The sequence below is a fragment of the Excalfactoria chinensis genome, chromosome 11, assembly GCF_039878825.1.
Source record: "Excalfactoria chinensis isolate bCotChi1 chromosome 11, bCotChi1.hap2, whole genome shotgun sequence".
Classification (NCBI taxonomy): Eukaryota; Metazoa; Chordata; class Aves; order Galliformes; family Phasianidae; genus Excalfactoria; species Excalfactoria chinensis.
Window position 1 is genome coordinate 14,223,245 of NC_092835.1, and position 14,771 is coordinate 14,238,015.

Below are 14,771 nucleotides of genomic sequence, written 5' to 3' on the forward strand. Positions count from 1 at the left end.
TAACATAAAAGTATTTTTAATCAGTTTTCTAAGGCTTATGGTTTTTTTATTAAAAATTAAAAATTTGACTTGCATTTTTATTACTGTTTTATGTAGGAAAAAATGTTGAAAATGCAAATAAAGCACATCATTCAATCATGTAGGTATTAATTATTCACCAGGCGTTGTCCACTGTGGGGAGATGCTTAGCCTTAGGGGGGAAATATAAAAACAAACAGACTGAGAAGTATGCAAAGCTTTATTAGAATAAATCGAGAGTCCTTTTTAAATAAATTATAGATTAAATATACTCTAAGAATTATGAAGATCTTATCTTTGAAGCACTGTCTAGTATGCGTTTACAGAAGGAACTTCTGTAGGCAAACTTCCCTTTCATGCCTACTTGCCATCTTTCCATTCCTTGTAGACTGCACGCAGTGCACTGAGGGCTTCCACTGTTACTCTGAGCTTTCCAATTACTGCACTATTATCTTGTGAATCATAAACTAGAAAGGAAATATCAGAAAACAGCATTAGTAATTTCATTCAAGGCTTTGGTTTTGTTCTGATAATTTTGCTTAGGATTTGGATAGATTAAAAGGCACCTTAGCATATGCAGAAAGAACAAAAAATAGCTTCCACTTCCGGCACTCACCTCCACAGGGTTTATGAAGAAAGCTTCCACATTAAAGGTAGTAGCTAGTGCTCAGTCTACTGGAACCTGAGCACTCTATGAACTAGAAAGTGCTTCAAACAAAAGCATTCGCATTGCAATTAATTTTCAAGTAAAGAGAACTTTCTGTATGAAAACTGCTTATGCAAACTGTTTATTTTTCATAATTCACAAATACAGATACACAGATATCAGAATCCAAGCTATTAAAGACATATATGCAGGTATGCAAATGCCACTAAGTAACAAATATACAGATAGACGTATTTTCTACAGTATTTAAAGTATTTTCTATACTTTAAACAGGGTGTATATGACCAGGTTAAATCAGCTTGGAGAGTACTTAAATGGTAAATTGTTTCTTTCCATTTGGTGCAATGTAAGCTTCTGTGTGCTGTAAAACAGCATAGTGTAGACAAAGATACTATTTACTCAAGACTAAACTATTTAACTACCTTCATCTTTATGAGTGTGTATTTTAAAGTACTATTTAAAATTTTTATTTTACAGAAATTAGCTAACATGATTTACAATTGCACTCTCCTACAGTATCTACATAAGCCCTGCGGGCCACATTCTCTGCTGCTTTGATTAAAAACATGCTAACAGTCAAGAATGAGGTTACTTCCCATTCCTGAATAAAAAGTAATGAGGCTGTCTAATGTGACTCTAGGAGGAATTTGACTTAAACCAAATAATCTTGACAGCACATCTCCTCAAAGCGATGTATACAGCAAAGAAACAGCAAGGTTATGTATTTACTAAATAGATTGGGATAACTACTCTGGGAACATGCAACGATACTGCATGCTACAATGCCCAAGCTGCTGGGACAATCAGAGTTAAGTTTGGGGAAAGAAAAACCAAGGATAAACCTTTCATCATTTACTTTGCTGACACAGCTATTAAAGGACAGACTAGATGCTAATCTTAGAGATGGAAACAAATTTTGTTTACATAAATCATTCAGTGAAATGTCAACCTGAAGAGAAAACTTTAGTGGAGATCATTCTTTTTACTTACAAGAATATTAGGGTAACTATAATTGATAATAGAAAATAACATTAATTCAGTTCCCTCGATTTTAATATGGTCAAGTTGTCCCTGAGACACACCATCATATGCCACTGCATATACTCATCTTCATCCAGTCCTCAAAAAGTACAAATGAAGTTTAGAGAATCAAACTTCTAAGAAGGATTAGAATGGCAGCATCCCATTGCCATTGTCAACAACATTACCATAAATCCATATGAAAAAGATACTAACTGTCAAGAGGGTGTGTTTTAATTATCAAGCGACACTAGAAATCTCCCTCTTAAATTAATCCAAACTTTGTATGGTGAATAAGAAGGCAACATTTATTTATTTTGATTTTTTTTTTTTAGAAAATCCAGTCTGTGAGATAACTTTATAAGCTTCAGCAGTGTTTTACTAAGAAACAAAGTTAGTTTCTGGAGGGATGGGGAGAAATGTGCATAAGAATGAGAATAAATGTATTTCTATACAGTATTATTGCTTTCACAGATGGAATGTACATAAAGTTAAAAAATAGTTTGTATATCTTATGACTGTAGGAAGAAATGTTCCTCTCAATAGTGAAGCAGTTGGCATTACATAGTAATGATTTCCTAAAACAACTAACACTAAACAAGTGTCCTTACTGTAATAATTATCTCAGATTATAGCTGAGAGTTTTAAGAGTTTTGTGAAAGATGATTTTCAAGAGAACAAAATTATACTTACGTCACAATCTTATCAAATGGGAATGAAGACAAAACAGCCATAAAATCCATAACAAAAACAATTTTCCAATGAGAGACTATGAAATATCTTATTGGAAGAGATACAATGTCTGTATAACTTCTTGGAGAAGAATTACCGGTGGAAAAAGAATTAAGTGGTTCAGTCATAGAAAGAACTGCAGCAAATCTGTATATTATTTTTCCAGGATATGAAAATTTACTTCTTCTTAGAATTCTTATCATGTTCCTTGAACTTTGATAAATACTTTTGGTATTTTAGTAACGGCACGGATGCAAATCATGCACGATAATAGGAATGGATAAGAAACTATTTCTTTCCCTCACTATCTAGCCCTTTGCTCAAGGTATAGTAATCAGACACACAAGTGTAGAAGTATTAGTGCAGCATTTGACCAGGGCTAACCACAATTCTTGTTGCCGTTTAAGAGTGATTTGCAAGCACAGGCACACTACTTCTGGTAATCATGCTGCCCACTTACCTTTACAGGAGATTAACTGTTAACAAAAACACTCCCAGCTTATTCTTTACTTAGCTTTACATAGTGGAGAATGAGAATGGAGTGGAGCAGGTAAGGACAAAAATGCACAGTGGACAGCCCTGCTCCTGCTACCTCGGAGATCACTATAAAAAGACATGACTCTGCTTCATAAAAATGTCATCATAAGACACAGGAAGCAGAAGGTTCCACACCTACTCACCTCATCTTGCTTTAATAAGTCACAGTGGAGGTCCAGTCACAGACTGTTACAGAAGAAATCTTACTTTAAACTGCTAGACCTGAACCAAAGCTACTGTTATTTCATTTTGACCAGAGACATGTTTTACACAGAGAATGCAAATTTAAGATAATCTGTGAATTATACAATTCCTTCAAGCAGAATACAGAAGTTAGCAATAGAGTATTTGTTAACACAAGTTTTAATAATAAAGTAATACATATTTACAGTCTGATTGGATGAAGCATATTGTACAAAATAGAGAATCATAGGAAGCAGGCATGTCCTTAAAGTTCTTAGGGTTTATCAACTGATTATTATGAGCTGAGTGTGCTGGGTTTTTTTTTTTTTACTTCTTTTTCTTTTTTTTTTTCTTCAATTTTTGTTTTAAGCAATCACAAAATGGCACAGTTTTGAAAATTTTGTGAACTAATGGGGAAATCTCTAGTTGATATTAGTACTAATTCAGACAACATCAAACAACTACTTAACACAATAAAGCTTGAATTTCTTGTGGAGAGAAGAAGAAGTTCAAATGAGTAACTACTGGTTTCAATAAGGTAATAATAAAGTAGTCTCTGAAACTTACCGCAAATATCTTTCTCAATGATATCCACTCTATACTTGAATATCTCTTTCAAGCTGACATAAGCAAAACCAATATCTTCACATTCAAGATCCGGTTCATCATCCGGGGGATCACTAACCACCGTAAATAGTAAGCTAAGCAAATAAATAAATAAATAAATAAATGTTTGACCTTCAAAAGGGTTTAAAGTTAACTCAAAAACACACAAAGAAGGCAAAAAGGCTCTATTTCACCATAAACCAGATCTCTCTATTAATGATGTGCAATGTTTTCAATAAAAACAATAGTCTGAGAGACCCTTTCTGTCACATTTTCCCTCCCTCTTTGCCATTATTTAGCAGTAGTAGAAGAACTGAAATCACTTAATTTCTTTACATTTTTTCCCATTCATAAAACCAAGTTTAACCCTATGCACTTTCAGGCTTCTCTGGAAATTAATTTACACAACATTTAAAAGTTTTATAACAAGTGGTGTGAGACAAGAGATTGCTATTTGAGAAAGGCAAAACAAATCTAACACCTCCTGGATCTCAGAAATATTAACTAAATTCAGTGAAGGCAGCATTTCCAAACATCAAGAGCTAAGCTGAAAGTTAGTGAGTATTTCCACACCTCATTTAGAGGCTTGGAGACCATATTCCAGGACAAGAGCAGGAACTTAAAGATGATTCTCTCAAAACACCGTATTTCTAATGATTTACTGTGAAATCACCTTTTAAAGCTGGACCTGATACTGTCACTTCTCTGGCACTCATTCTTTCTGAGGAATACAATTCCCAATTCCTATTTTACCTTTATTATTCCATCCCTGTTGTACACTTAAAAAATAAAATAAAATAAACAAAACAAAAAAACAAACCACCAAACAAGCATAATAACAACCCCCTAAAAAACTAGCTATGAGTACACCCTGCACATAGAGGACTTCATCTATTTACCATGCTGCTTAAATGAAATCTATTTGTTGATCCCAAATATTGCAGATCAACAACTATATGAAATGCTTGAATTTTTGTGTGAACTTAAATTACACACATTGTATCCCAGTATAGTTTTTCTTTTAAACATGTAATTCTAACATAGTGCTGGAGCTGACTTGAGTTAGTGGTTTGCACTGAGGCCAAACATACTGAGATCGACAATGACAGGAATTCAGACTTAACTACTTTTTTTAGCATGTCTTGGCAACACTGTTAAAACAGTGAATTCTTCTGAGTTTTACAACCTAAAAATGTTACCTCAAGCGTGATTCCAAATGAGTAACAAACAAACATGCAAAATCCAACCATATAGGAATGACTACCCTCAGACAAATCACAATCAAATCTTCCCAAAAGCCTTTCAACACAACGACTACAAAAAACTTTTTTTTTTTTTTTTTAGTATTTTACTTCTGTGCTTGACTCTTAGCAATAAGCTGTTTTAAAATAGAGTTCTAGAGGCAAAAATGGAAAAATATCACAATATCCAACAACAGGTGTCCTGATGGAGTATAATATATCTAACTGCAGATTGAGGCACAGAGCTAAGGAGGAGCAAATCTGCACTATTGAACCATGCAAGATGACTGTTGAATAAAATCATAACAACTTCAAAACTGGGCAAAAACCCACCACCACCTCCAACAAAAAACCTGGTTCAAGTTCAACATTAAATCTGTTCAGTGTCAACATTAAATCAATTGTAGGAACCATGTACGTAGTGAAAGATAGGGAAATAGGATAGGATGAAAGATAGAATACAGTAGCCAAATGCTGAATTAAATTGTAAGTAGATTTTTGGAAATTCTAGGGCTAAAGATTTGCTTTCTGGAGTGTGAAAGCTCTGCTATATGTGGTTTTAAAATTCATTACTGATAAAGTGCTGATGATAGATACACGCTATTGCAAATCAAGGTTGTTAAGAAAAACCAAAACATAGCACAAAACACATAACACAACAATAAAAGAGACATTGATATACCACGTCAAACAAACCTACTCCAGGGAAGAAATGTATATCAGTCACCATTGCAAGATGTTCCCAGCTGAAACAAAATTCTCTCTAGTTCATTAGATATGTCAGTATCTAATAGTCAAGGAACAAGACAAGCCAAAAGGCAAACCTTAAGCATTCCTTATAAAGACCTTTTATGAAGTTTTTCAGTGCTAATATGTACCTGTCAGAACAGTCTGGACGTGGCCTTTGAAATATAGACTTGAGATACTCTCTTCTTTTGCGATTATTTTCCTTATCCACATATATCACTGCAAAGCAAATTGGAATTATTATAATTATTTACAGACTATTTTTCATCTTCTAGAGGAAGGATCATGAAGAAGAGAACAAAGAAAAATAAACATCTCATTCCCTTGTCTGTCCTAAAGAAAGGCAATAATGCTAGAATCAAATTTGAAAGGTCATGTGATCTAATGGCATGTCACTGGCAGGTTTATGTGCATACTGTCAAAAAAGATACAAGCAGCATCTAAGTATGCCACATAGCTGTCATTTTCTCTTAATGCCAATAGCAGTCATGATTTTAAAAGCCAGTGGTCTTTACTGCTTTGTATTTGAAGGGATTTACTGCATTTTCTTCCACTGAGGAATCTAGTGATAATGATAACTTATGGCAGAACGCTTGTCCTTTTTGACAGCCTCAGTAATTTAATCCTCCTTTCCTGCCACAATATTTCAATAAGAAGAACAACTAGACCAATGGACTGAAGAAAATCCGCAGTCTGAGGAGTGTGTGTGAATGCCCTGAAAGCCATATAATATTTTCCTTAAAAAAGCTGGCTCATGTGTTAGTTTTTTAATTTTTGTTTTATTTTTTAACCATTAATATGACCTACAGCAAATAATAATCTTGCTTTGGAAAAACAATAAAAGAATAAAATACAGAGTTTCAGGAAATTCTTTTAAAAAGTTTTTTGTGCATCTTATACTAAGAAAGTAGCTTCTTCCTTGCACATGCTATCAACCAACAAGTATTACAAGCGCTAAAACTAGTCCAAAGGATTGTTAAAAGCCTGTATGAGAAAACTGAAAAGCAGTAGTAATGTTTGAGGACAGAAGTAGAATGAATATAGCTCTGAGTAACAAATGTAGCTTCTAGAAACATTTTTGCTTTTGAGCAGGAGTTAGAAATTTCTCTTTTTAAATTCCATAATCTTTATTATTCAAGTGCCTCACTTTCCTCTACTAACTCTTTAACTGTAGTAAAAAACAAACCAAGAAAAAAAAAAATGATACCTCTCTTTCCGCCTCCACATAAAATTCAGTTTTTTCCCCCCCACACATTGATATAAATCTTTAAATTATTTCATGCTCTCATATGTTATCTAAGTTTATTTGTATAACAGAAGTTAATCATTTTACCAAGAAGCAGAGTACTGGAATATAGACATACAAAACAGAGATGACAAGGTTCATATTAATTCCCTGCAAAGGAATTTACTGAGGGTCATATCTCTATCAAAGAGTTCTTCTAGGAAGCACATCTTGTAGAGCCACCAGTTTTCCAGTTTTCTCCAAAAGCTGCTTCTCAACTCTTAGGCCATCATTACTGGAAACAAGTTACTTAGAGAAAATAGCCAGCACTTGAATCATGCAATGAAAGCAATCTGCAATTCAGCACCTTTTCCTCTACTAGCAGAGAGCAAAGCATTGGTGCTTGGATTCCTAAGTTTCTACACACAAGATGGTTAATTTCTTGGACAGGTTAAAAGAAGTTGTTCCTTACATCTGCTATTCTTTTGGGTAAGTGCATGACTTTCCACATGTGCTAGCTACTCTCATGGCCAAGTACACTTGGGGCCATCACAGGAAACGATGGGAGGCAGCAGGGAGACAGATGGACAGCCAAGGAACTTCAAAGGAACAGCCACATGAACAGATTCTTCCTTTCCCCAGAAGAATTCAAACTGGAATTTTCTAAGTTTGCTAATCCTGTATCTAAAACAAATTTAAAATGGAAGTCTGTTTACAAATCTGAAGAGTTTGAACTCAGTGGAACTCAGGCTAGCAAGTAAAACATTCAACATGAGAACTTCTTTCATATCTGGGGAAAAAATGATTAACTACAGCAAAAAGAAACTTACATCTTTACATAGCGATAACTTGCTTTCATATCACCCCTAGTGCTGCTTGAACTTAGAATTATAACATTGCTCTAAGGCACAGACCATCTTGTTTCTGCCCAGTTAATTGCAAAAATCATTCAACATTAACTTGAGACAGTTTGCATCTAAAAATTTCATTTCTAAGTTCATCCTAACACAACACCACAGTCTGAAAAATTACCACATCCTGAATCTTACTAAAAATCACTGCAATTCTAAATAACAACATAGCTGGTTGTGTTACAGTATACTACTTTCATAAAGCAATTTCTAACAGAGCTAAATGTGTATGTGATGAAGCAGAAGCTTATCACAGCAATAAAAGAATGCCTCACGTTGTGTTGAGCACTAATGGAGAAAAGGAATAACCACCGTGAAGCACATCTGCGTTTCTGTTACAAAGTTTTAACACTCCTTTGGTCTTTTTATACTTGCACTTCAAGGTTGTCCATACAATCGCATGCTAATTGAGAAAGCTTTCTGAGTAGTGATTTGATTTTTGATAAACCTTCTTGTATGTTACATATGAACCAATGAAAGCAAAGGATGTTTAACAGATACAGAAACAATCTTTTTAAACAAACAACCTGAATCTTCTGTATCAGTTGAGATGTATAAAACACTTGAGCTGCTCAAATAAATAAAAATATTTATAATTAATGATTGTAGGATACTTATGGATTTATGTATTTTTTTCTATCTAAAACCTAGAAGACTCATTTTCCTTGTGAGTTCAAAGCACATTTCTTTCTCCTCATGCAAATCTCATTTTTATTAAAGAAAATATTCAATTAATCTCAAATATTCAACATGTTGAATTCTAACTAGACATAATAAGACAGTATTATAGTAAACACACATGCAGATTTCATTACTATTATCTCACTGGCTTTCCAACTGACAATATCAAACAGTAGATTCATCTCCCCTGTCCCCACCATGTGCAAAGCTAATTTAAGCAGAAACTGGCAGACCAACACGTAAACACAAACTCCACAAAGAACAACCACATTACTATAACACTGTGGAATACAATCCTGGAGAAATTAAGACCCAAACCGCTTTCTGATATTTATTTTTTAGAAAATTTTAAAGTTTAAGCAGTTCCACAATTGCAAATAGAGCAGCAAAGAAAAAAGCAGTTATGAAGCCAAATTTTGATGAGCGGAAGTAGTACAATATAGCTCTACCAGTTCAGAATTCATTAGGAATTACAGACTCTGCAAAGCATGGTAGTATCTTCCTATATCACAGCTTGAAATAGATTTAAATTTCATAACTGTCTGAAGAGTCTGAGATTTCATTCCTTATTCATCACCGCTTCTTCTTTCCCACTTTTAACTTATCTGTTCTAACTTCATTATGTTTTGCTAGTTGTACTTTGTGGAGATGATAATTACAAAATCTAATACTATGCTTAGATCATATCCAAAACACAAGTTACAAGACTGGGTAAGAACTTATTTTTAAATGCTGTCTGAATGTTTCTTACATGTCAAACAACGTCAACTCAAAAAGGAAGAGAAATTAAGTGCTAGATTGCTGTTGTTGGCTTACAGTTATTTTTCAATGTGGTTTTATAAATTCCACTTCAATAATTGCTTCCAATCTAGCATATTTGGATAATTGTTTACAGCAGCTAGCAAGACAAATATTGTGAAACTAAAAAATAAGTTCTTATTTATCTGATGCCTCATTTATATGTCTTACACGATGACAAGATTCCCATTTGTTTAAAGTAAGCCTCAGTGAATGAAATGCAGTCTGTAGCATTCTCTAGATTTTGTTGTTTGTTTATCCTAAAGCCATACAAAGATTAATGTCTTCCACAAAGTTACAGAAATTAAAGCACTTTAACCCATCCTATGTTTTCTGTCACATGAGCATTTGCACAATAGTGAAGAAAATTCTTGATGTGACATCTATAAGGGATTTCAGTCTTCAACTTGGGGATAATTCAATAGTTTATGAATATTAGAAAGATATAAGTAAGGTAATGGGAAAAAAATTTAAAAAGGTTAATAAGTAATTGAAATACCATGGAATTTCTGGAAAAAGAATTAATAAGAGCTATTCATCAATCATTACAGCAGTTCTTTAGATGCTATTAGTGTAAATTACATTATGTATTGACAAACCATTTTCAGGTGCTTTTCAGAGAACAGCATAGAGGAAGTAAGATTAAGTAATATGAAGAATGCGAGGTATTAACTTTAAACATTGCTGAATAAAGCACTTCCAAAATTCATGCTAAAGGAAAACTGAATAACCCCAAGTGATGGTCAAGTAAAATTTCTCTTTTGAACTGTTTTAGTTGTATAGGGTTACACAGAATGTTCATCTGTTGTATCATCAGATACCAATAAAGACATCACTTCAACATTTTCTTTCAGAAATACCTGATTTGAGTTATATGAAGTCTATTTTTCAAAATTCCAGGCTAACATGCTTAAATATGCTGTACTGTCATATCATCATTTCTTACAGAACCATAATTCAACAGTTTACTTCTTCTAGCGAGGTGCAACCATAGCATTTCTCAAGAAAAACCTGTTCTGAAAATCTTTGGGAACCAAACAAATACAACTGGTACACAAATAAATCCAACATACTTTACTGATAGGCCTTGATTTAGAATAAAAAAATAAATAAATCTTACTAGAAATTCATTATACTTACCATTGCTATAGTTATAGTGAATCCTCTGTCCAAGTGGAGGTTTGGGAAGTGACACTGGGGTCTCCTCTGCAATTAAATTGAATAATCTGCATTCCACAAATAGTCTTTGTATTGTGTCATCTTCTAAAATTCGTGAGTCAATAAGACAAAGCGATAAAATTTCAAACCGGATTTTTTCAGATGCCTATTTAAAGATAAAGCACAAATATGAATTATCTTTCATTTCTTGAAGTGTTAACTAAAACATACTAACATACACATGTAAAACATTGGGTGTTTTGTATAAACACTGACTGATTGATTTTGACAGAGACACAATGAGATTCTAAAGCCCCAGGGTTTGAAGTTGGAAGCACTGCTGCAACAGATACTAATTTACAAGTGGTGTTCTGTGCTAGAGAAGGATAAGCTAGAGCTATCTTAATGATGTCTGAACTACGGATTTCAGTTGCCATTGTTTCTAACTATAAGCAATCTGCATCTTGTTCCTATAGCCACCTGAAATAGGCTCAGTAGTATAAGGTATCAGAGTTTTCCCACCAAAGGACATCTTTTAGACTTAAGTGTCTACTGCAGATTGTACTACAATTAGTTCAATAAAAATACATCAAATCACAAAGTACTTGCGCATATTAAGTAACACTGAACACATATGGAATACAATTTCATACACAAAACTTGTCTAGTAAAATCAAATACACTTTAAAGGTCTCTGATGGAGACCTACTGCAATACTTTGTTATCATACTGTTAGTTTGATAACAAAGTATTCCAATAGGTCTCCATCAGAACCATTTCTTATTGTCTGTAACTAAAGTGACATTTTTTCTATTCCTTATATAAAAATTGTTTCATACCACCTAGCAATGCCTGTATTATTTGGTTACATGTACATTTTAATAAGTTTTATTGCATTTAAGAGGAAATGTCAGACCTGACAGGCAGAGTCACAAGTATTTCCCCTAGATCACTGTGATTTAAAGGAAGAAAAGCCACTACAATTTCAAAATTAAGTACACAGATGAGCATTCAGAGATTAGAGTCATCAAATAATGAACAGAGCTCCTTGCAGTACAGAAACATCACATTTTTATTTTTTACTTTTGTTTTCTTTTCATATTCACAACTTTATTAAAAATATTTCCCCTACGTGCAAATATTTCAATGAGCCCTTATGGTAAATGCAGGCCATTTGAAGCAATAAATTATATTCAAAAGATCAGCATTCTAGATTCAGTGTCAGAACTGCAAATCAATATCCTAATTTATTATGGAGATAGCCTATGTTTTTCCAAGCAAATTATATAATTAATCAAACTGAAAAGCAGGTGTATTCTATTGTAAAAATATCCATCATATAGAACAATTTCCATTGCTGTCAAGCCCTTTCAATATTTGATGAAGTAATTTTACCCCCTCCTTTCAAAAGACATTTCCTTTTATAATGTATCCTAAGACACTTTAACTAAAAACCCAAATCTGAATATTTCAATAAGGTTGTTTTATTATTCAGTAGATTCATGGAAATTTTACTAGGATGACAGAGAAAATTCCACACCATTCTGTCTCCACTAATACAGGTACATGGCTTCAGCTGGCAATATTACTAGGATTAGCATAGAATGATGAAATATTTAAAGGAATTTTTTTTTCTAAAATCTAATAAATCAAATGACTGCCAAATGTCATTAAAGTGATGGTCTTTGACTTGAATATGCTTTTCATATTCAAATTTGAAAAGAAAGAGATGAAAGCCTGGAAAGGTTACTCAGTTTCAACTAATAACCTCAAGCACTCTACATTCACATGCATAAAAAATGAAATTGGCTCCATTGTCTAATCTTACTTCAGAAACAACTCTTTTCTTCTTGCACTGAACAGATGTATTAGCATCTGTATTTTAAGTGATATGCTGAGGTTTGTTTGCCCCAAAGTATTTAGCAGCTATGTCAAGCTAGTTTGTACAGACTGCAGTTTAGGTATCAACTCCAAATGCCATAGCCTGTATTAGAAAGTGGTTCTTCTACATTACTTAAACTTGTTTGACATAATTAACCCTTCTAATTGCACACTGTAAGCATAGAATGTCACAGCTTTTTTTAAGGAGAGCACAATAAATCCAAGTATTGACAGCACTGTTAACTCAGTAGAGAACAAATACCTCAGTCATACTATTACAAAGTTGTAGTTATTATTAATTTAGTGCTAAACACTCAAAAAATAAAGACCTCATTTTATTAATATTAAACATGAATACTGTGTATATAAAGGGAAACAGAAGCTAACTTAAAAAATATACGTATTTGCAGGACTGATAAAGAACAGCATAGCAACTCTGTCATATTTCACTACTAACATAAACCAGTCATATTACATAGCCTTTGGTGAAAATATGCATAGCATGCAATATATGATAGGAATTAATTTTTAAGCAACTATTTACAGTTATATGATGTAGACTGAAGTATTTTACTTAAACCTTTAAGATTTTTTGCTTTGGTTAGCCTTTTTCTTTTTTTTCTTCCTTTTTTTTGGCCTTGATCTTGTTTATTAGTTACTATTTAAATGAAAAATAGCCTGTCTTGAGCAATTATTTTGCACAGACAATTATATTTTGAAAGGAATAAAATTATTCTTTAAATATTTTAAAGAGAAGTTTAGTAAAAAACTTCCTCTAATAAGAGAAATTGGATGTACCCATAAAAACAAAAAATTCCACAATAAACACTTTCAGTAACTACTTCCGAAAAACTGGTTCAGTGTGAGGGAAAAGAAATTTGGACACAATATTTTAGTCGGTGGCAATATTCTTTCTGTACCATTTTTCATGTTGAGATGGACATCTTCTATTTTCTTATTTTTCTCAGAACCGTGTAAGATATGAGGAAAGAAAGAAGGGTATAACAACACTCCCTGTTCATTCTCCTAACAGACAGGATTATAGAAGTGCACCCACTTCAGACTCTCTTAAAAAGAAGCGACCTCCTTGTCACCTGTTTCTTAATATCTGTTTTAGAGTCAAACTCGGGAAGAAGGGAAAGGCACACATAACTCTCATAGGATCTCTGGCCTTTGCCACGTGCTAGAAGTAGACAAAGTTAGCACAGCAGCAAGGTTCAGTGCAGCCCAATCAAGTCTATGACAGCAGTACTGTTGCAGACCTGTACCAACCTACACCCATCTAACTAATGTACTCTCTCCAAGACACTTCCTTTTATTTTTTTTTTCCTTCAACGTTTAAAACACTCAAACTTTATGCTACATTGACAGGATCAAAATTCAAGGCCAGATAGCTACACATTACTAGCAACTGGTCACAAAACTACGCAATTCAAATGCTTCAGAAAAGCTTTAAAGTACCTTCTATTTCTGAAGCAAGCATGATCTTTAGCTAACTAAATGCTCAATAAAAAGAGCACTTACTCTGTATGTTACAGCTATGTTCATACGCATCCACATTTAAACTAGAGAAATAAGATTAAACAATTCTGGCTTTCATACATACTTTCTCTTTGTGTGGATCATAGACTTTGGTATGATTTCAATAATGCCTGGATTGGAATAAAGTATCAGCATAGCATTTTCATTTGCTAAGAGGAAAGTTAGTGTGACAAAATATAACAAATGGCATATTTTTAATGCGGTTATTCTTTTTATTTAGAAGCTTAGCACATTATATCTGTGAAGGATTCCCAATCTCCCATTATATGACTGTATGATGACAATATAAATGTATAAAAAAATAATGAAATACAATTCTCCCTTAGACTAACCACAGTGTGAAAAAAATTCTTGGTATAGTATTGCAGCTAATGAAAACACAAATTTAGTTTCAAATGCCATGCTATGCTTTTAAAACTTGCAATTCGAAGAAAAAAAGGTCCTTCAGTTCTTTTTTCAAGTTGCTAAGTGTCCATAGGTAACTTCCACATCAATGAGTTCTGATACATGTAGCCTCTCAAGAAACTAAGGGGCATTCATACGCACAACTCCAGCAAATAGTACCATCTATGTTAAGAAGGACTTCCTTTCATAATTTTCCTGTGGCCTTATACACTCAACTTTATTTACTTTGACATAATTTTGTATTCTGTCTAATTAGCTTTAATTGTTATGTAAAACAGCGTTACCTAATGACTTAGAATTCTGTGGTTTTGAATAGGTTAAAAGCCAGTGTTTGTGACTGGGTTGATATTATTTCTCCCTTTTCCCCCAGTTCTTTCAGCAAGAGCAATGGCTGGCACGCATTTCTCATTACTACTTCA

The 14,771-nt window shown here is 33.4% G+C and overlaps 1 protein-coding gene across 2 annotated transcripts in view; it reads right to left on the reverse strand.

The window, feature by feature from the left end:
- Positions 1-221: 221 nt before the first annotated feature.
- Positions 222-14,771, reverse strand: part of RPGRIP1L (RPGRIP1 like) — a 52,752-nt gene continuing 38,202 nt past the window's right edge. For both annotated transcript variants that reach the window (XM_072346326.1, XM_072346325.1), the window contains exons 22-25: positions 10,507-10,690; positions 5,883-5,970; positions 3,725-3,858; positions 222-485 (exon numbers count right to left, since the gene is read on the reverse strand). In XM_072346326.1, the coding sequence (XP_072202427.1) occupies positions 379-485; positions 3,725-3,858; positions 5,883-5,970; positions 10,507-10,690 (513 nt within the window). In that variant the 3' untranslated portion in view covers positions 222-378. The remainder of the gene's footprint in view (positions 486-3,724; positions 3,859-5,882; positions 5,971-10,506; positions 10,691-14,771) is intronic.